At 34.1% G+C, this 18528-nt stretch overlaps 1 protein-coding gene across 1 annotated transcript in view; it reads right to left on the bottom strand.

Annotated features, from left to right (window-relative positions):
• Set1 (SET domain containing 1) overlaps positions 1 to 18528 on the bottom strand; it is a 334241-nt gene that overhangs the window by 304901 nt on the left and 10812 nt on the right. The window contains 1 exon segment of the mRNA XM_090389307.1: positions 15753 to 15889. Within this exon segment, the coding sequence (XP_090245433.1) occupies positions 15753 to 15887 (135 nt within the window). The 5' untranslated portion in view covers positions 15888 to 15889.

The raw sequence follows: 18528 nt of genomic DNA, 5'->3' as shown, positions 1-18528 counted from the left end.
TGGAGAGCATAGTGTCTGTGTCGAATTCTTATTTAGCTTACTTAATATAAATAACTGGACAGTACTTATACGTTAATTTAATACCCTTTGATTTAAAATGAATACTACGAAAAAGAGTAATATGTATCATTTTCATCAAGAGTGTGAACTAGAATACTTTTTTGTAATGAGAAAAGAAAAATGTTTTTTGATTTGCAGTGCTTCCGTAGCTATACCCAAAAAAGGAAATTTAGAAAAGGCACTTCAACACACTCCATGGTAAATACCAATCGGATTTTCTGCCTAATAGTGACCTTAGAAGAAATAAATTAAAAGAACTTATATCCAGATTATTCGCACAACAAAATTTCTTCATGACACCTAATTTACAATCTAAAGCAGTAACCGTAGCATCATTTAAATGGCATACTTGTTTATCATTATTTTGTATTAGCCATATTCATCTTTAGTCCAAAATCCTTACTAACTTTGCATAACTGATTAAGATTTTCCTCTAATTCTTTGGGATCATAGCTTATGATCAAAATGTCATCTGCAAATCATAAATGGTTTAGGTACTCTCCATTCACATTGACTCCTTTCTGCGATAATCTTCTGAAAGCTTCCTCAAGGGCAGCAGTAAACAACTTCAGAGATGTGTCTCCTTGCGGAACTCCTTTCTCAATTTTAAATTTGCTGCTGTCTTTGTCTAGTCTAATAAAAAAGGTAGCGTTCTCATATATTTTCTCCAAAATCAATTTTTTTTTTGGCTGGTGCAGCATATGCCATAGGCTTCCTTGCACCATGTGGCCATTGCTAATTCTAAAAATATATGGGGTGTCTATGCCTTGTCTTTCCAGTGCCCAAAACATTGCCTTATGCTGTATGGAGTCAAATGCCTTTTCATAATCCACAAATGCCAGGCATAATGGTGTTTTATATTCATTTACTTTCTCCATTATATGTGATATTACATGAAGGTGATCTACAGTTCAAAATCCTGTCGTAAAGCTAGCTGGCTCTTTTGGTTGATTCTCATCAAGTATTCTTTCTAATTTGTTAGTAATGGCCCTTGTGAACAACTTGTAGATGAGGGATTACAAGCTAATTGGTCTATAATTTCCAATTTATCTCCTTTCTTATGTAGCAAAACTATGATTGCATTATTCCACTCCTTAGACATCACACCTTTTCTAATGCATTTATGAAGTCTTGCCAATTTCTGTCATGTCTCTTCCTCCCAATTTTAACAACTCTACAGTAATTTCATCTTCAGCCAAGGTTTTCCGATTCTCATTTTTTTTCAACACATGTTCTACCTCATCAGGAAGGATATCGGGTATGTTGTATGTGTTATTAATTTGTGATCCACCTTCACTATTGCTGGCATCATTCCCTCGCTCCTTGTATAATTCTCTATAGTAGTCTTCTGCTATTTGAATTATGCCTTCTCTGCTATTTATTAGTACACCATCACTATTCTTCAGTTTCAGTATCATTTGTCTTTCTGTATTCCTGCTCATGACTGCTGATTTAAGTCCTTTGTTTTCCCTTAATGCTTGTTCTACTTTTCTTGTATTAAATCTCCTTATGTCCGCTCTGCAACATAAGGAGATTTAATGCAAAGCATTAAATCTCCTTATGTTGCAGAGTTATGCAAATGACTTTGCATAACTCAGTATACTCAATTTTATCCTTGTCAGTGTTTATCTTGCTCTTCATTTGTCATCTTCGGTTCATCACGACAAGCGTTTCTAGACTATTTTTTTTTATTTTGGATTTCTTTTTACCTATAGGTTTTTTGGGCTTTATCACTTTCAGAAATTGTATTCCTTGTCGATATCTTGGTCCTGAACAGTCTGCAGAAGCTCAAATTTGTTCTTAAGTTCCAGTACTTACTGTTTTTTCTCCTATTCTGTTACCTCAAAGACCTTCATATTATTTACTCTAGTGTCAGTTTTTTTCCTTTCTTTTCTTACATCTATATCAAGTGTGCATCTTACCATTCTGTGATCATTTCCAATATTTACCTTATTCAGGACGGTAACATCATTCACGATATATCTTCTGTTAGCGAGGATGAAGTCTATTTCATTAGTTGTTAATCCATTTGGGCTTTTACATGTCCACCCTTTTCTTGAAAAAAAAGGGTTCATTATTGACATTCCTTGAGATTCTACAAATTCCACAAGTCTTTCACCAATTCCAAAATTTCCTATAGTTTCCACTTTCTGTGCTGTTTTGTCTCTTTCCAACCTTAGCATTGACGTCCCCCCAATGATAGTGTAGTGGGTTTTCTGCTCATCTAGGTACGAGCTAAAGGTTATAATGATTTATGCACCAACATGGCTCTATGTTGGTGCATAAATCATTATAACCTTTAGCTCGTACCGTTTAGAAATCCTGAGTAGTAGTCTTGACACCCTTGGTGATGTTTTTGAATTCCAAAATGTTGTTTTTTATATCTTTATGGACCAGAAAGCCAACTCCACCTTTGCTCCTTTCACTGTTTCCATTGGTGTACAGCAGATTTCCACTTGATAAACTTATAAGTAATTCATTTCTTCTTCCTGTTTCAGCCAAACCGATGATATTCCAGTTCATATTTTCTAATTCCTTTTCCAGCTCTAATATCCTATCTTCACCAATGAGCCATCTTACGTTGTAACACGGCAAGTTCAGTTTCCATGTATGGCAGTCTGGTCATACCCAGAGATTCTTAGCACCCTCTGCTTTCACTCTGATCCTCTTGGTGCCATAAGAGGAGGAGTGAAAGCCGCTGGGGACTGAGGGCCATTTGTTTCGTTGTGCTGTCAGGTTTGGTCTTTGTATCTGTATATTTTAATTATGTGTAAGAGGTGTGGCATCACTTCATACACATAGTTAGTTACAGGTTGTCAAAAAGTTCTCAGAACAAGGTATATAAAGTATTAATAATTTACATCTTAATATCTTATAAAATAAAATTTTAAAAATTGTATGTCAATAGCTTATTTATTATCTTAATTTTATTTAAAATTTTTTTTTTTTTTCTCTTGTAAGCGGAAGAAAAATGAACATTTATAAAGTAAGCATCATTCAAAAATAAAATTTTCCACTTTAGCATTTCGAGTATTTGGGGAAGTATCACAAGTCATGCTAACGTTGCAAGATGATATTGGCAGAGTTAAAAAGAATACAAGAGTCAGTTAAGGATAATCCAAAGTTGGCTATCTGAAGCAATCAATTCTGAAACAACTGCCATTGTTGAAGAAAAAAAATTTAAAAAAAACAGAATTAAAATATCTAAAAGCATTTTAACATAATGCATTTGGTAATGTCCAAAGGTGCTACAAGATGGGTTCCCAGAAACCTTTCCATTCATGACAACCATCAGAGAGTGGAATCATCAAAAGATAATTTAAAAATAATTCTTGCTAATCCAGATAGATTTATTTTGTGATTGGTGATGAACCTTGGATACATTTTATGATCCTGAAACCAAATCAGAAAGCATGCAATGGAAGAACAAGGATTCTTCAGCCACAAAAAAGTTCCAAATCCAGCTACCAGCAGAAAAATTGTTGGTCTAAATTTTCTAGGACACAAAAGGATTGCTGTTAACTGATTACCCTGCACCTAAAACCACAATAACAGGGGAATATTATGCCAAAGTTAAAAGCAGCAATTTGGGGAAAAAAGATTAGAAAAGTGGTATCATCAGGTTTAGCTTCTCCATGACAATGCATCCATGCATGAAATCCAGATTGCACAGACTAAAATTGATTAACATAGATTTCACTAATTAACTCCTTCCCCTGTACATCTCAGGTATGGCCCTAAGTAACTATTATTTGTTCAGAAACCTCAAGTCTCATCTTCACGGAGCTCAGTTTTAAAGATGAAGAGCTAAAAGTAATTGTGAAAGCTTGGTTTGATGCCTGATCTAAAGAATTTTTTTTCAAGTATTAAATTCTATATGAATTATATTCAATAAGTGTCTAAGTGTCTTGAAGGTTAGGGTAAATACATTGAAAATAAAAAAAAAAAAAAACAGAATTTTGCCTTCTATACTCTGTTCTCAGAACTTTTTTTGACCACCCTTCATATAAAAATGAAATTGTAACCCGTCTCATGTAGTCTGTAATAAAATCATCACAATTAACTTGTAATGATATTATCAGCAGTCGTATTAAGAAAACTATGTGCTAGAGAAAAAAAATTAAAGCATATTTGAGATTATACATGCAAAACTGATAGAGAAAAGTGCGTTTAAAAAAAAAAAAAAAAAAAATGCCATTTTGTTGACAATGTTATCAGCAGATCCTAATCCTACAGCAAACATAAATTACTGTGGAATTAAAAAAAACAACAATCCCCCTCCTAACAACCTTGAACCCATCCACACAATTAAGATGCTCACAAAGATTAGCTAGTAAACAGATGTGTAACCTTACAACATCCAAATCCATATTGTATCTCTGAATATCCTCATCCACAGGTAAAAACTATGATTGACTCCAGAAGACCTTAACCTGAGTTTTGAAATTTAGCTTGAGAGTACAGTATAAAACAAATAAATATAATTAATTGTAAACCACTGCCTTGGTTTTTGCAAGGCTGATGGTGTTGTAAGGACAGCATTACAGGAATGCGAGTATTCGTGGAATAAAAGTTTACTTAAGTTAAGTTTCATTAAATTTAATCTTATTATTTAAAAATTATTTAAACTGCTAAAATTAATCTTTAGATGATGTTTACTAATAGTTATCTGTTGACTAACTCAGGATCTATTACATATATAATTACTAAAGGCTAAATATTAACAAGTAAGAAATTTGTAATCAAATTAATAACTCTATATAAATGAAGTCAAAAGATTAAATACAGTAAAGTGAACAGGTTAGTTAATGACAATAATTATGGTATTCTACTTAAACAAAGACTTAAATCCTCTAGATCAACTGAGAAATGACAGCTGAGGTATAATGCTGGACAATGCAAAGCCTTGCATCTGCATAGGAATAATCCTAGAATAATATACCATTTGGATAGCAGCAATCTCAATATTGTAGACAATGAAAAACACTTGGGAGTAACTATATGTTCTGATATAGAAGGTTTTCTGAATAGTGTAGACAGGCTTCCAGGACAGCTTGTGGTGTTTTGTCAATGATATATAGAAACTCTGCTAGCAAAAATAAAGAGAAGAAAAGAAAATAATGAGAAAAATAATAAAGATTTCCATTCTCGAAAGCAACGATTGGGCCACACCTTGAACGTTGCATACAGGAGGCCTAGAGACCTCATTTTAGGAAAAATATGGAACTGTCAGAAATAGTACAGAGACAAGCAATGAGATTGCACCCTTAACAAATGGCAATTCCTATCAACAGACTTGAGTTTTGTAAACAAGTATGGATATACTAAGTATCTGCAGAGCGAACTGATCACGACATTTAAGGTCTTGAAAGGTTTAAGCAAACTAAATTCCGGGGGAATTTTTACACTTAGTCACATGACATACACAATTGAGAGGATAAATTGAGAAGGAATTAACTATACTGGAAGTTCAAAAATATTCCTTTTGTTAAATAGCAACTGACTACCAATAAATTCCCATTTGTGGAGGCTGAGAATTTATCTAAATTTAAGGGTTATTTACTTATTTAAAAGAAATAAGTAAATGAAAGGAAGGTGATGTTTATTACTTTATTTTTAATTTAATTTATTTTTTATTTTATTCAATTTTGGTTGCTGCTACATTAGCTTGCTTCCTTGCATCACTTATACTAATACCACATTCAATAAATCTAAGTAACCTTGGGGCAAAATTATTGCTGAATTTCTGATTAAAACCATATCAAAATTTGTACAGCCTTATTTATTAAAGCAAAACAATGTATCGCACTTTTCTTTTTTCATGACATAATGCTGCACTGTAGATTGAAAATAAATTGCAATATTACACATTAAAAAAAATAAATAAACATCAACCAATGGCGCTCTTGCATTATTTAGCCATTCTAACATACACTGAAAGGTCAGAATTCATAGGATACCTGGTTCCTGGGAAATGCGATGTTGTCACCCCTCTTGCTAGTGGATGAACCGACCACTTGGCAGGTATATAGGCACAACATATCACTGTATTCACATAGACAGTAATTCAATGTCAGTATGGAGAAACATGAGTTAACCAACTTTGAAAGAGGGATGATAGTGGGTGCCCGACGCATGGGTCACTATTGCGGAGGTGGTACAAAAATTGCACTATCCCCGTTTGACAGTATCAAGAGTATCGGGAATATGCCATTTCTGGAATAACATTTCATCATGGACAGCACTGTGGGTGGAGAAATGTAGTGGATGAATGTGGCCATTGTTCATATGTCTCACATTGTTTCAGCCAATTGGAGAGCGACAATGGTACAAATTACTGCCGACTTCAACGAGGGAGGTGCCAGCAACATCTCCACCAAGAATATCAGGCAATCATTAGCCACAATAGGTTATGGGAGCAGCCAACCTACCGGAGACCCATTGCTAACACCACGACACAGGATTCTATGCCTCAGCTGTGCAAAAAAAATATCGGCACTGGATCCTGGATGATTGGAGATGGGTCTCCTGGTCCAATGAGTCCAGTTATTTCGAGCTAACGGGAGGGTGCATATCTGGTGGAAAACTCAAAGCTATGCACCCATGCCAATAAGGAACTGTTCGGGCAGGTGAACGGTCAGTAATGATCTGGGGCATGTTCAAATGGCACACGTTGGGACCTCTGGAATGTCTAGATGCATCTAAGTGGTCCAGGTCACGTATCCATCCTTGCAGACCATCTGCATTCCTTCATAGTCATCATGCACCCACAGGGCAATGGATTCTTCCCTCAGCACAATGCGTTCGAAGAGCTTGCAGGTTTACCACCATGGAATGGTTTTCCCGTTCACGGACATGAACCTCGTGGAGCATCTTTGGGAATGCTGTGGAAAGGTCCATTTGAGCTTTGGATCCTCTATCCAGGAACGCGATTGAATTGTGGAGAGCAGTGCAGCAAGCATGAATGGAAATACCTATGGAACGTTTTTTGTGAACTAGTGGACTCAATGCCTCGCCATGTGACTGCCCTTCTCCGGGTGAGCCTACCTATTACTAGGTAGGTATCCCATGATTTCTGTCCACTCAGTGGACTAACTGTACTATAGCACAGATTCAAAAAAGTGTTTTTGCAATTTTTTTGCCACCAGTTATACCATATTACACATCATTATGTCTACGAGATGATTGCACCCCGATTTAAAAATTGTAATTTGCACACTACCATCAGAAATGATACATTCACAAATCAAAAAGATTACTACATTGCTCTAGTATTGTGTGTGGACTTAGAGAAAAGAAGGAACTTATTGACAATGGATATCAATTTCTTTAGAGTGTACTTTTTTGGAAGTACGTGGAGAAAAGTTGTTCCAAATTACAGAATTAGAAGAAATAACATTACTTTAGATCAGGACTTCTTAAACTTTTTTCATTCACAACCCCATTTATGATTGCGAGTTTCTTGGCGACCCCATATAAATATAAAAGAAAGATAAATTAATATTTTTTGATGATTTATTTATTAGGTAACAATATACATATACATATGAAAATATATAGTTTTAGAATTCGTTTTGAAACATACAAAAATCTAAAATTAAAAACTGCACAAAAAATTGTAAAATTGTATTTATTATAGTTACAAAAATTATATGCCCTATTTTTCATCAAAATTGCATTTTTTGCAATAACATAAATAAAAAGGGATTCTGACCATCTTAGTTCGCTCGAATATATTCGAACGCAGTCGTTGAGTGGTAAGTATTAAATTAAAATTAAAGTAAAAATTTAATGAGATGGATGTGCCTGTTTTTTATTGCATAACAAATTAAATCTTGGTGGGATGTTTGACACTGCTGGACGTAAGACCTCTTCAACATTTTTTAGCGCTGAACGATACTGGGATTTAATGTGTTAAAGCTGAGAAAGTAACTTCACATAAATGTGGTGTTGAATGGCAGAAGTACATTTAACGCCATATCAGCGATTGTGGGAAATTCAGTTCTAGTTCCGATCCAGAATTCAGTCAAGGACTTTTTTTGAAATTGTAGTTTTAAGTTTGAGTCACTCGAAAGCTCAGCAAATTCCTCTTGAGCTTTAAGTGGCAGGTGATCAATCTCACTTAAGCCAATCCAAAACGGCTTTTGAATCCAAACTATTTTTTGGAAATCAATATTTAATATAAAATATGTACGGAACTGTGTTTCTAGCGCTTTTAAGTGATCTACAATAATTTTTGCAATAAAAGTTTTACAATGAATTTTCTCGATTATAAAATTGTCGACACTGGAAAACATTTCGAACGAATTTTTTCTACCCTACTTTTCCAAATGTTGATCTTTTGATAAAACTTTAAATTTTATCATTCGAAGTAAATATATCGCAATTTTTTCCTTGGAGAGACAAGTTGAGATCGTTTAATTTCGCAAAAATATCTCACAAATAACACAGCTTGGATAGCCATAAGTCATTTTGAAAAAAAGCGGCAAGTTCACATTTTCGTTCGGTTAAAAATATTTCGATCTCGTCCTTTAATAGCAATAATCTTCTTAAACTTTGACCTCTTGACAACTATCTTACTTCTGCATGTAATAATAAAGTTGTGTAGTTGGAATCCGTATCCTTACAGAGATTTGAAAATAAGCGACTGTTAAGGGCATGGCTCTTAATAAAATTTATAATCTTAACAGCATCCTGAAGCACATCGTTCAATTCTGGTGCTAATTTTTTTGCTGCAAGGGCCTCTCGGTGAATAAGGCAGTGAGTAAAAGTTATATGATCATAATGAGCAGCTTGAAAAAATGATTTAAAACCAAAATTTTTGCCGGTCATCGCTCTTGCACCATCTGTGCATATTCCACAGCAATTTTTCCATTCTAAACCTTCAGTTTTTAAAAATTCGTCAACTTTACAATATATGTCTTTCCCTGTAGTATGGTCTTCCATAGGACGACAAAATAACAATTCTTCCTCCATGCTTTCTTTATAAACGTACCTGACATATACTAACAACTGAGCCAATTTAGTAATATCAGTTGTTTCGTCCAACTGAATTGAAAATTTTGGGCTTTCTTTAATTCTTGTAATAAGTTGCACTAATTAGTCCTTGTTAATATCAGAAATTCTATTCGAGACAGTGTCGTTCGACAAAGGAATTTTTCGAATATCATTGCCATATTTACTTCCATGTAGTATTTCTACCATTTTAATAGCAGCAGGTAATACAAGATCTTCTCCAATGGTGAACGGCTTTTTATTTTTAGCAATACAGTATGAAACTTCATATGACGCTAGTAAACATTTTTCACTAACGGTTATAAATTTTTCAAAGGATTTTTTTTCTTTATTTAAAGATTTATACAGTCTTTCAAAATATTCTTTTGGTTTATTGACATACGAAACATGCTTTGATTCAAGATGTCTTTTTAATTTATGGTTTCATACTCTCCGGAGCCAATAATTCATTGCAGATCAAACAAAGAGGTTGTTCATTACCCTTACAATTTTGAAATGTAAAGCCAAATTGAAGAAAAGACTCGTCATATTTTCTTTTTCGCACATAAGATGCCTGTTTTTCAATATTTTGTCCTGCCTGAGAAGAGTTTGTAGCATTATTATCTGCGTCATTGCTATTCTTATTTAAGTTCAGCCATTTATCCATGGCCAAAAATTATTTTGATCCTAAAATACAATAAATACAAAGGGTACTAGGAAAGTTTTGCAATATGACGCAACAATGAATCACAGGAAGCTGCTTGTTGCTGCATGTTGAGACATGTTCATACGTGCATAGTAGCCGCCGCGCCAAGTCGATGGGCTCAGTTATTCATTAGTAGTGAGAATGTAAAGTGCTTGCGATGGCATCGTGGTCACGAAATGAGATAAGGACAGTTTTGCGGTATAATTTCGTGCGTGGTTTAACCATAGACCAGTGCTTAGAAGAAATGACTCTTGCACTAGATGATGATTGTCCACATCGTACAACGATATTCAGGTGGTATAGAGAATTCCAATGGGGAAATTTCACTCTGGAGGATTCTGAGAGGCCGGGAAGGCCACGAACGTCAGTTACGGAGGAAAACGTTACTGCTGTGAGGAAAATGCTTGACGAAAACAGGCGAGTGACCTACCAACAGATAGAGGATACTTTGGGCCTAAATGCACCAGCAATTCGTTCGATTCTGCAAGATCATTTGCACGTGAAGAAACTTTGTTCTCTCTGGGTGCCCCATCAACTGACTGAAGAGCAGATGACACGACGTGTGACTTGGTGCCGGGAGATGTTAAAAAAGTTTGATAAGGGACAATCTCGGTATGTGAACAACATCGTGACAGGTGACGAGACTTGGCTGTACTATTACGATCTGCCGACCAAGGCTCAAAACAAAGTTTGGGTCTTTGATGATGACGACACACCCGTAATTGTCAGAAAATCCCGATCTGTAAAGAAGAAAATGATAGCTGTATTTTTCAAATCGAGTGGAATTGTGGAACATGTCGTTTTGGACACGCAGAAGACAGTCACAGCTAAGTGGTATACTGAACAATGCCTGCCTAAAGTCATTGGATCTATGAAGAACCTGTGGCCAAAGTCAAGAATGGACACCTGGTACCTCCATCACGATAATGCTGCAGCTCACCGCGTCAAAGCCTGCACCGAATATTTGACCACGACAGGACTGAAACTTCTCGAGCACCCTCCCTACAGTCCAGACCTTGCTCCCTGCGACTTTGCACTGTTCCCACATGTGAAAATGAAGCTAAAAGGGAGGCGGTTTTCCAGTGATGAGGACCTTCTACGGGCTTGGGACAACGAGTGTGCTTTACTCCCTAGTGAAACTTGGCAGAACTGGTTTAAAGATTGGTTTCGGAGGATGGAGAGGTGTTTTGAATGTAGAGGAAATTACTTTGAAAAAATTAAACAAAGCTGTATTGCAAAACTTTCCTAGTACCCTTTGTATATAAAAATAACATATTGCATATAATAATTGATTTATTAATTACCGAATAAATAAAAAAAACTAAAATCTCGTTACGGAACACTGACAATTGACTACACTAGAAGAGCGTCAATACTACACTAGTTCACATTACAGTCAGTGTTATTGAATCATAGTCTCGCTGCACGTGTGCGCGGGCATTCCTCCCTTAGTTGTGTGCAGGTGTGTGAGTGTGACTCTGCACAAATACACATCTAGATGTTATAAAATCATGTATTTAAATATTTGACATTAAAATCTCTCGCGACCCCAGAATTTTGCTACGCGACCCCAAATGTGGTCGCGACCCATAGTTTAAGAAGGCCTGCTTTAGATGAATAATAACAATTTAAGAGGAAAAGAAAGAGGTATGTGGAGAAGTTTAAAGACAAACTCAGTATTTCAATGGTCCAAAGAAGTTAGGGGCAATTAGAGAAAAAATAAAAAAAGAAATTTCTGGTATATTAAAAAACATACATAAGAACTAAAATGTGTGGGTGAAGAGACTAGAAAAAAAAAATGGAAAACTTTTGGGAAAGATAGCTTAAGAAGTTAAAGCTCCAGAGTAAGTGGAAAAACCATAAAGATAATCAAAAATAATAATGGTTAGTTAAAGTATGAAGAGGAAATTTTGGATACTGTTTCTATTACTGTGGTAGCAAAAATCAAGAAAATATCAAGTATGTTCAGAAAAGACAACCACAAAAAGATTTGACCAAGGCATTAATTACATAATATATATAAAATATTGAGATAAAGCTGAATGTGAAAATTAGTCGAATTGCAGTAAACCAAGTGAGAAGTGATGCAAGTACCTTAAAAAGTATTGCTGAATGCAACTTTGAACAGGCAGGTTAAGCCAAACAGGTGATGTCAATAATCTGTATTTAGTTTAGAATTTGCTAATCTTGAAAATATATTCATGTGATGAAATACACCTAGAAATAAATATTCTACATGAAAATGTACATATAGAAATCTCTTTCAAATTTGAAAAAAAAAAAAAAAAATCAAAAAATTCTTTAGAGGATAAAAAGCAGCGAGGATCTGCATTAATAGCTGAAAGGAGCATTACATTAGACAAGGAAATAAACAATACAATAATTAAAGCATGAGATGTAGAAAGCCAGTTTAAATCAATTGGAGGAAAATTAATGAAATGGAAAAATTAGCTGTTTATAATAACAGTTTTAAAGTATTTAAACCCTATCTTTATCAGCTTCATAATAGAGCTGAAAGCTGATAAAAAAAAAATAAAAGACTGATGAAAAATTAGAACCTTCAGAGATTAAAATATTTCTTTGAGAAGCAGCAGACTATCAGAAGCAGTAGTAAATGGATTACAAAGCAGTCAGGAACATTGTGAAGTACAAGGGTAGCTGTTTCTGGTTAAAAAGCCATAAGAAGTACCTGGACAGGATTAAAAAAAAATAATAATACTACAGAAAAGCTCAACAGAAAAATGGATACCATATTGGACAGTATGCTGGTGAAGGTCCCCTTACATTCTTTCCTGGTAATAGGATTCTCACAGCACATAAGTTACAGATTTTTTATCATTTGGATTAAAAATTTTAGCATTTCACCAAGAAATTTCCTACTTATTGACTATATAACATGATTAGAAAAAAGGGCTAACAAGAGAATGGAGGAACAAGATGAAATGGCACACACTTTAAATAAATATAACCATAATTTAGCATCCAAGCACAACTTAAGGGGATGAACAGAGGGCATTAAAAACTTAAAAGAAGATCTCCATTAAAATAAGAGCTGATAAAGGCAATACTACCGCTATAGTAAATAGAGCAGATTATATAACTAAAATAATGGACCATGTTAGCTGTAGCTATCATACACAGAAATGAAAAAACTAAGGCTAGAGAAAGGTGTGTTATGAATGCCACAAAAATGTTATTAGAAAACACCATCAACAAAAAAAAAACAATTTTATTAGACCCACAAATATCAAATCACCATCCTATTTGGTGTAACATTAAAATCCACAAAGAGGTTAATCCCACAAGGCCCAGTGTAAGTAGTAAGTCTGGCCTGGCACAAAATTTAGCAAAATGGCTGGTAAAATTTTTATCACCAATTAAAGGAGAACATAATCACGAATTCACAGTACTTCAACAGAAATCCATAAAAATTGGGAGAATTTTGGCAATTCTTGATGTCAATGACATCATTACTAGCATTGCAGTAGATCAAGCTATTAAGATCAAGAAAAATCACAGGTTGGGATGAAAGAGTGCCACAAATCAAGGTATTATCTAATAGAACCCATATACATCTCCTCAAATTAACTTATTTTAACCAGATTATTTTAAGCTCAAAGATAAAATATACATACAAAAGTCAGGCCTCAGCATGGAGAACTCATCACAGATTATCGCAAATCTATTCACTAAGAACTTTGAAGTGGCAGCCATCTGACGGGCAACTTTAAGGCCTTCCCTATGGGTCAATTTCATGGATGACGTTTCATAATTTGGAAACACAGATAGGAAATTAAATAAATTCAAAGAACATCTAAACAGCATTCAACAGCCAAAGGATACATAAAATTTGTTGCATCTAATCACACACACAATATTAAAACATTATTAAATAGATATTTGAAAATTTGCAACGGGAAAAAAAAAAAAAAAAAAAAATGAAATCAGCACTATTAAAGGATTATTATTGAATAATGGACAACCATGTAATTAAATCAAGTCCATAAAAAAAATATTTTAATAACATAAACAGAAGCACAACACATAATATGGATTACAAAAGGGAAGTAGTAATACTACACATAAAAGGCTTTCACAAAAAAAAAAAAAAAAAAAAACCTAAAAAGTATAGGCTTGAAGTATATCTTGGTATATCTTTAAGCCAATTAATAATATGGAGAGGCTGCTTCAAAAATCTGACAAAGCACAAGTAGAAGACACATAACATACAAAAATATACATACGTGAGACCAGAAGAAAATTTCAAAAGGCACATTGATGAACACACAAACAAACACACACACACACACACACACAAGTAAGCTAAAGAAACATTCAAAGTAAAAATTAATAATAATAAGCTTAGTAGCCAACTAAGAAAGAATCAATAGTGTAAGGCAAGCATTATAGAAAATAGGACTTGCTTAACAGCAATTAAAATATCATAGAAGATAGTATGGGATGAAATTCTTATGATCAAGGACTGATTTGTACTATCATAATGACTGCATGACCACTGGGTGTAATAGAGTTGAACGATAGTGAAACAGATTTTTTTTTTTTTTTTTTTTTTTTAAGTTACAGGAAAAGTTACACAGGAGATACTAACATCTCCATACTTATCTCTTTCAATGCTCAAGTGGTCTTTGATTATAAATGGAATTTTTCTTAGCCAACTAATATTCAGATTAGTTCTTCAAAATCTACTCAAAAGTCTGGGCACAATTGGCAACTTCACTTTTCAAAGAAAAAGGTTTTGAAGGTTTGTTTCTATTACTTTGTCCCTTGAAAGCCTTAAAATATTTTGCCACAGCTAAGTTCATCTACAAACTAGCCATAAGACTTACTGGGGAAATCCCCTCCCCAAGTGGGCTGGAGGAAGCCAGTCTGACTTTGGCCCTAAACACTAGTATGAGGCTACTAGAAGTTTTCCCCAGTAAGAATTTTTGACCCAGTCCACCTCTGTCCACAAAGGGCTGAGATTCAAGATGCAATATAATACACCTACAATATTCAGTGTTCATTATATGTGTTTCAAAACGCAAATTGGTTATTTATCATAACTATTAATCTAGTATTCATGTTCCATTTAGGTCATCACTGATGATCTAAATGCAACATAGTTACTTGCATACAATCTATTAGATGCCATTTTTTGCTTTATTATAACTTTTGAACTGGAAATTCTTTTATTTGTAATTATTTACATAATTTACCCCGATTCCCATCTCCTGAAATTTCTGGTGATTTAACTCTTTTGTCACCTGTTCCACTTAATATTATATGCCACTTCCATCACGCATCTAGTTTTCATCCAAATATTCAAACCAACACAATTTTCAGAAATATACATATACATATATATATAACAGATCAAATTATTGATCTACTTGTAGCACTATCCTTAATCATCTATAAATACAACATGAAAAGTGTGCTGTTTGATGAATTATGGTTTCTTATAAATTCCAATCAATTATAAAAAATAGATACCATCGCTCATGTAGCATCTACTGAATACCAACTAAACTAAACAATGAACCACTCATAATCCACAGCAAATGGAAACAAAAATAGAAAATACCAATACACTATTATAATTTAAAGAAACTTGGTGAGAATGTACATGACAGGACATGATTCCATTCTCAAATTTAGAAAAATAACTGAAAAGAGAAAAATGATAGCATAAGTACTACATCATGAGTCATAACAGATAAATTACATTACACTTATGATGTCAATGTTTTTCAGAACATCACTGAAACCTCTTTAAACTTTGGAATCATTGACCATCCTAATGCACTTAGAAATCTTTGGTTTGGAATAAAATCAGATGCCTCTAATGGCCACTAAGGATACAAATCTTACAAATATGTGCATGTGCATAGCCTGTCTACTGAATGTTCCTGTATGAACTGCTTAGCACAATAAAAATTCTAAACAGTGAAAGCATTAGAACTGGAAACGGAATTTTATAGGAGATTCTTACCCCTGGGACAACACCATCATATCTATAGACCTTCTCTGTGCCCTTTTTTAGTGCTGGATCAACTAATAACTTGTAGTTTCGCTTCTTCTTCTCACCAGATGGAGTGTCATGAGGCAAGGGTCGAATTCCATTCATTGCTGAAAGCAAAACAATTACAATTAGCAAAAACAGTTACAAAAATAAAATTTATTGCATGTCAAAATAGTTGAAAAATTATAATATTGTAACCCTCAGTCAAAAATTTAGAAAAATACTTCATTCAAGTATGAATACTAAGTAGAGTATCAAGAATAACATTTAACTTCAATACCGCTGCTTACAAACCTCTTCTTGTTACTCTTCTGGGAGGAAAGTTATCTTCCTGAAAAGGATATGTACCGATATTTTGAATATGTAAAGAAGGTGGTAAACAAAGGCATGACAAACGCAAAACTGGTGATCTGAATGTCAGACTGTTCGTTCATAGGGCTTCACGATGAATTGAAATTTCATTTCCTTGAAAACTGCGAACTCGTTATTCTTTCACGAATAACTCTTAACATAAATGTTATTTAGAAGTTTAGAGATGCTTGCTACTCCTGAGGTTAAAAACCTAAACCAAGTTACAAGATTGCTGGTTTTAATTAGAGGAATACTGTATCCCGCTCGAAGCCTTACTACCTGTTATACCTAAACAACCAATACCTCCATTCTAAATATTTACATTTTCCGAAACCCATCGATTTTCTTGACACGAGTTCACGAAAAAGCAGCAATAGTATTAACAACCCTCCACCACAGCAATACAATAACATATATAAAGGTGAGTAGGTATTGAACCACTGTTCTCTCACTACAGCACGGTGGCGTTTCCCATGATGCCTAGTAAAAATATGAATAGCCGTACATTCGGATCCTTTTAAAAAATCGGGAAGCACAGCGAAATTGAGAAAGTTTATATTTTCGACATTAAGATATTTACTATATGTCTTGTGTCGTTTCTTGTTAAGTACAGTTTTCAAATTTTTAATTTGTATAAATACATAGCATTAATTGCGTCACTGTACTGAAGAATTACACTCAGAATTTTAATAAGGAATGTTCTGTCACATTTTGAAATATTTCCTCGTAAATGAGGTACTGGAATGGTTTTGTGTTCTGGCTGTTCAAATCTGCAGAGTGTTTTTACATGAACGTAATACTGAAGCATCAGTGTAGAAAAGGATAGTACATTTTACTGGACTTTTTTCCCCCCTCTTACCTCAAAAAAGTAATGTGTTTTAGTCGACTATAAAAGGAAAGTTTCCTGCTTTTTATGCCTGTATATAAGAAAGCAGTGTTACTCCCTTGTTCCTGATAAAAAGCAGTCTCGTTCAAAATATCAGCTTCCATGATAGTACGTTTAGACGCCTAAATGAACAAATGCAGACCCTTCTGGTTGGCAACATTGGAAAGAGACATAAATCATCTAAGCCTTAATCGTAATAGTCATATGGACAACAGTTAAAAAAATCAAAAGTTAGCAACTATTGAATAGTTACACTATATTTCATAAATTTGCCATCTGTAGTGGCTTGTTATAGTACAGTAAGGTAAGAATGAATCACGGCTGTTTTGGAAATGAACGTCAAATTACGTTTGGAGAGGAATAAAGTTATCTGCGTGTTAAAAGGAGTTTGGAGAATGTGACAGATGATCTCTTTTAACTTTAGAGAAAACTTTAAAGGATAGATTTGTTATCAAGAAGTAGTGTGTGGAATGGAATAGCTGAAATTATCGATAGTCTAAGTAAGGAGAGAGAGAGACTGGGTTGAATTTAAATTGTAAAAAGGATGGTTTCAGGACAGATTCACAAAAATTTGCTTTCAACCGAAGAGCAATTGATTGTTGGAATAAACTTCTACCTGCTGTTATGGAAGTGGATAGTTTGAATAAATTTAAAGGAAGAATGGGCATACAAAGTGTTCTTTGTATTTAATTTGTGGTTAATGCTATAATAAATTCCGTTTGGGCAAAGTGACAGACCGACGTAGCCTTGTCCCTGATGTACCACTTTTATGATCAGAGTTACAATGACAAGCATGCCCAGGGCCAACCAATGAAACAGCTATAGGGGGTTACAAGATAATAGAAAACAAACTTAAAATATAATAATAATGGTAATAATACAAGTAAATAATAATATTGAAATGAGATAACTAAAACAAAATTCTCAAGATATTTAAAAAAATTGGTTTAAAATATTGTTATGGAATTAAAGATAAATTAAACCAGAATTGACATAATATGTAAAAGGTAAGTGACTAAACCAATATTAACTGAAAAGTCTAGGTGTAAGGAGATAAAAGGTGCAATGTTGATGGTTATTTTTTGTTTGATTTAGATTTGTTAGTATTAGTTTAGCAGCCTTGGATAGAAAAGTTCTGTTTTGAACTATTAAGACAGGATTTAAATTCATTGAGTTGACAAATACTGAAGGGAAAGTGCTTTTCAGTTGAATGGAGTATGGTTAATAAAGGGAAAAGGATAGGTTCGGATATTGAAGACTTCCTAGGAATTTTCCATACCATGAATTCACAAATTTCTTGGCAATCAATGACAGAGTTATACAATTTGACAAAGAATGAGAGATAGTTGTGCCAATCGAAAGAGAAAAATCAGAATAATTAAGACAGTCAACCATGAAAGATTGGGAAGAAACAGGTGCTCATAGCAGAACTTAAAAATTGTCCATTTGAGAAACCAGTAACAAGAGAAGTAATGTTTTTGAAATTTGCATTGACAAGACCAGCCTAGA

Source organism: Mastigoproctus giganteus, chromosome 2 (assembly GCF_048544385.1).
Source record: "Mastigoproctus giganteus isolate SK-2022 chromosome 2, ASM4854438v1, whole genome shotgun sequence".
Lineage (NCBI taxonomy): Eukaryota > Metazoa > Arthropoda > Arachnida > Uropygi > Thelyphonidae > Mastigoproctus > Mastigoproctus giganteus.
This window is presented reverse-complemented; position numbering and strand designations above follow the sequence as displayed.